The following is a 5122-nucleotide window of genomic DNA, read 5'->3' on the forward strand; positions in this document are numbered from 1 at the left end:
CCAGGCCAGGGCAGATTCTCCCTGAGCAGGAGCCCTGCCTGCACTCCGCGGCGTGGGCCCTCAGGTCTCGTCTCACTGGTGGGGCAGGCAGGCCCCAGCCAGGCACAGAGCAGGAACCAAAGAGGAAGGGACAAGGGTGGAGGAGGAACCAAGCCAGATGCAGAGTCCCGGAGCATGAGCCAGGAGAGCGGAGTCTCATCTCACCTCTGCCATAGCCTTGCTGTGTGACCCAAGCTGCTCTCCTCCCCTCTCTGGGCCCTGCCCTGTACAAAGAGCTCGGTCCAAGCCCTTTCCAGCACTCACTGTCCAGCAGTGTGGGAGGCTGTTGGGACCACAGGGCCCGGTGACTCTGCCTCGTGCAGCCACGTGGAGAGGTCACTACCAGCAGAGCCCCGGGTGGCCTGCGCTTGGTTGCCAGAGCTTGCACCCCAGGCCCTCTGCACAGGGTGGCCATCCAGCCTGGACCCCATCGTCTTGCACCTCCTGACTTGAGAACTCTTGCTGTGCTTTAGTTCAGAGTTTCAAGAATGAGAGCGGGATTAAATTAAACAATTCCTGGAATCAAATGTTAGTTCCAGTACAACATACCAGAGCCTAGTGAAACACAGTGAAACCAGTCCTAAGAGGAAAGTTGATTGTGAATGTTCACATCAGAAAAACACAATGAGGTTAAAAAAAACAAACAAACCCTAATGATGCACTTCAATATAGTAGAAAAACAAGAACATCCAAACCCAAACCTAACACTAGGAAGGAAATCACAGTAGAAATTAACAAAATCGAGACTAACAAAATACAAAAAAATCAACAAATCAAAGAGCTTGTTCTTCGAAATAAACAAAACAGACAAACCCTTAGCCAATCTTATCTAAAAGAATGGAAAGAAAACACCCAAATCAATGTAATGAGAAATGAGAAAGGCAAAATTGAAAGGAATACCACTGAAATCCAGAAGATCAATAACTACCCTGAAAATGTGTACCACATCAAATTGGAGAGTCTTGAAAAAAATGGACAGATTCCTAGACACATAAGAATGTTCAAAACTTGACCAAGAAAATACAGTGGTGCCCAGTTCACAAATTTTCCGTGAGTCTGGATGCAAACGGAATTGGAGGAGAACCAAATCAAATTAGATGATTAGGCTCAGCGTTGACTTATGGGGGAAATTTGGTTTGGTTCTTGTCCAATTCAGTTTGTGAGCTCAACCATGGAGAGAGTTAAGTTTGTGAACTGAGGTACTACTGTCCAAGAACTCTGAACAAGTCAGGCATGGTGGCACACACCTGTAATCCCAGCATTTGGGAAGGTGAGGAAGGAGGACCACCATGAGTTTGAAGCGAGCCTGGGCTGCATAGTGATTCAAGGCCAGCCTGAACTACACAGCAAAGACCCTGTCTCAAAAAAAGAAAAATTCTGAACAATCCAATAACAGGTTATGAAATTAAGGCACTAATTAAAAACCTAACAACTTTAAGAAAAGCCCATGATCTGATGGGTTTACTGCTTATAAGCCTTATAATTTTATAAGGCTTTCAGGGATGACATAATGCCACATCTCTTCAAACTCTTTAAAAAACTGAAGGAAAAGAGTACTTCTAAACTCATTCCTAGAAGCTAGCATTACTCTGATTTCAAAACAAGGAAAAAACTTTACACAACTTAAAAAAAAAAAAACTGCAGGCCAATCTCTTTAATGAATATGGATGCAAAATTCCTCTGTAAGCTACAGGCAACATGATGCATAATTATCAAAATGATCATCACCCTGATCAAGAAGGTTTTGCCCCAGGGATGCAAGGATGGTTTGACCTATGCTAATAAATAACTAATAAACTACATAAAGAAAAGCCAGGACAAACATCACACTGGCAAGCACAAGGTCCTGAGTTTGATTCCTGGTACCAAAAAGAAAAAAAAAGAAAAAGAATAAAGACATAAGACATGTGAGAGACAAAGGTCAGAGTAAATAAATAGCAATGGAATAATATTTCCAGTTCAAAGGCAGAGATTGGAGAATAGTAATAAAACATGATCCGACTCTATACTGTCGCCAAGGCCACCCAGTTTAGAGCCTAAAACATGAATAGGTTGAAAGTGAAAGGGGGGAAAAGATACTCTATATGGCTAGTAACCAGAGACAGATGGTAAGATTACACTATCAGCCAAAAATTGTTATGAGACAAAGTAGGACATCATATTTAAACAGGGGCTGTCTGCCAGGCATCGTGATACATACCTATAATCCCAGCCACTGAGGCAGTGAAGGCAGGAGGATCCTAAATTGTAATAATAAAATACAGCACTTACCTAGCAGCCCAAATGCTCTGACTTCAATCCCAAGTACCACAGACAGAATGTGTGTGTGTGTGTGTGTGTGTGTGTTGAACTCAGGAAGAGAAATAACAATCATAATCAAATCTGCATCCAACCACAGAGCTTCCAATTATATGAAGAAAAACAATATTGAAGAACACATAATTAAACAATTACAGTAGGAGAATTCTATACTGAAAATTCAATAATGAATATTATAACCAGCAAGCGGAGCAATAAGAAAATAAAGAACTGGAATAAAACTCTAAAGCAATTAGATCTCAGAGATAGCTAATGCACACCATGCAGGAGCCAGAAGATATAGATTCTTCTCAATTTTACATGAAACATTCTCTAAGATAGACACATAGGTTAGGCCAAGCTCAGGATATTGTGAAAGCCTGAATCATACAAAGTAACTTCTCTGACCACAGGGACTGAAAATAGAGGTTACTAACACAACAAAGAACAGAAAATTAAATATGTTGAACCAAACAACATATCTTTAAAGAACCAGTGGGCTGCAGGGCTGCTAGGCCTTGGAGCTCCTGGGCTCCTAAGATGCAGGTACCCAGAAATAGCAGTGTCATTTTTTTCCAGTAGCAATTTTATTTATCCCCTAATGTTTGTCGTGGGAAAACTGGAAATCAAATGCCATTGTTATATAAGGTTTATACTTAAAAAAAAAAAAGAAAAGTAAGGGGCTGGGGATACAGCTCAGCAGCACAGCGCCTGCCTGGCAAGTGCAAGGTCGTGAGTTCGAATTCTGGTACTGGAAAAAAACCAAAAAGAAAACCAAAAAAAAAAAAAAAAAAGTAACATAGGGCTGGGGATATAGTTCAGTGGCACAGTGCCTGCCTGGCAAGTGTGAGGTCCTCAGTTTGATTCCCAGTGCCAAAAAAAAAGTAACATAATGTTCAAATTGGCTTTCAAAAATTGTTACTGCATAGCTGTACTGTGCAGTAATAATCACAAAGTTGTAATTTAGAACTCTGTCATGTAGTCCCAGAATGTTCTTACAAAGCTAGAATGAAATGTGACCAGACAAGGACTTCAATTACACTGCTTAGCAAACTTAGAATTTCAGTGGAGTCTTTTTCCACTTGATTTTAAAGCAAAAGTCAATACATCACCTCTTTTTCAAGACTCATAAAGATGATTCAGGTATGTACGGTACTTTTAAAACCTCTACCATGATAGCAGGGGTGTTTCCACCTTGAGTCCTCTTGGGCTTCTTCTCTAGATTGGTACTAAGTTCTAAACAAGAAACGCGAACCGATGGAACCTTTTCTGTATTTTTCCACAATGGGCTCGAGGTGGTGTCCCACAACGCTGCTTCAAAGCGCACTGAGTTCTGCAAGCGAGTTCACACGGGACTGTGCTTGCTTTAGAACCTATGCTAGCAAATTCAGGCTGAATGGTAGTAGTGTGAATTCTGTGATTATGAACAACGTCCATTAGATCTCAGAGATAGCTAATGCACACCATGCAGGAGCCAGAAGATATGGATTTTTCTCAATTTTACATGAGATATTTTCTAAGATAGACACATATTAGGCCAGGCTCACGATACTGTGAAAGCCTGAAGTCATACAAAGTAACTAGTGGTTTTAGCCACCTGCATGTAGACTGTTGTGTCTTTACATTTTATGTGAGCAGTCGCAGTGAGTCTGCTTCCAACAAGAGGCTGAACATGCAATTCATGAGCTTCCTCAACTCCTTCAACATCTCGAAGTTCTTTTATCAAATTTCTGATATCAGTTTGTTTAGGGACAGTTTGTAGAAGAATAAGCGTAGATGCCTTAAGCAATGGGTAAGGTATGGAAAAAAGTGTACAAACCATGACCACACAAAGACTTGGGTCTAAATACAGCATCGGGCAAGGCCCAGCCTCAGCAACTGGTGCGTGCATACTGTTAATCAGTTCTACAAATTCTTGCAGAGGTCAGAGAAACGGGTTCACACAGAAATCCCCTTCGGGACAGCCTTTCCAATAAAAGTGAGAGAGAGTGGCATTTCTTGTGACAATCACAGACCCCACGGCGTCTCCCAGCACGTGCAGAAACACGCCTCGCGTGTGAGCTGCGGGGCCGCGTCACCTTCCCTCGGGTCCAGGCGCTCAGGCCCGCGGCTCACCTGCACCTCTACTGCGTCCTCACTCCTGGAGTTTCCTGGCTTGGCCGCGTCCAGCTTCAGCCCGTTGAAGTTGCTGCTGTTGGCCACCAGGGTGTTGGTCTCCTTGTGCTCCTGCTCCGGGCGCAGCTCGCCGCGGGCCGCGCGGGCTTGGCTTTCCCCGGGCGAGCACGCGCGCCTGCCCCGACTCCCGCCCCGAGGCGTGGCCGTGGCCCCCGTGCGCGTGGCCGCGACCGTTGGTGCCGCGGCCCAGGCCGTTGCGGCGGTGGAACCGGCACAGCCCCGGAAGGTCCATCAGCAGCTCGGCCACACCGACGCCGACGCCGACGCCGAGCACCACGAGTGGCCGCTGCATCTCTCGCGGCTCCACGAAGCACTCGAGGGCCTCAGCAGGACGGCGAAGCACAGGCGGGGCCGGGAGACGGCGGCCACCAGGGCGCGGATCCTGGTCCTCGGCGGCGCGGATCCAGCCTTTCGCGTTCTTCTGCCGGGCGTGGGTCTGCCGGGCGCAGCGCTCGGCCGCCAGCGCCACCACGACGACGACGACGACGACGACGACGAGCGCCAGCGCGTCCGACAGCAGAAGCAGGAGTCGGAGAGCGACGCGGTCACCTCCACCTCCCGCACCCCGAGCGTGAAGGTCAGCGGCAGCAGTAGCAGCCGCCGCCCGCGG

General features: G+C 46.2%; 1 protein-coding gene across 1 annotated transcript in view; it reads right to left on the minus strand.

The window, feature by feature from the left end:
* Window positions 1–3370: 3370 nt before the first annotated feature.
* The window catches only part of LOC102019442 (zinc transporter 1-like), a gene marked incomplete in the record, with an annotated part of 2564 nt that continues 812 nt past the window's right edge, over window positions 3371–5122 (minus strand). Inside the window, 7 exon segments of the mRNA XM_013518023.1 lie at window positions 3371–3612; window positions 3615–3779; window positions 3919–4392; window positions 4395–4627; window positions 4629–4839; window positions 4842–4893; window positions 4895–5112. Coding sequence (XP_013373477.1) covers window positions 3464–3612; window positions 3615–3779; window positions 3919–4392; window positions 4395–4627; window positions 4629–4839; window positions 4842–4893; window positions 4895–5112 — 1502 coding nt within the window.

This window comes from Chinchilla lanigera, unplaced genomic scaffold, assembly GCF_000276665.1.
Source record: "Chinchilla lanigera isolate Chin_1 unplaced genomic scaffold, ChiLan1.0 scaffold00041, whole genome shotgun sequence".
Classification (NCBI taxonomy): Eukaryota; Metazoa; Chordata; class Mammalia; order Rodentia; family Chinchillidae; genus Chinchilla; species Chinchilla lanigera.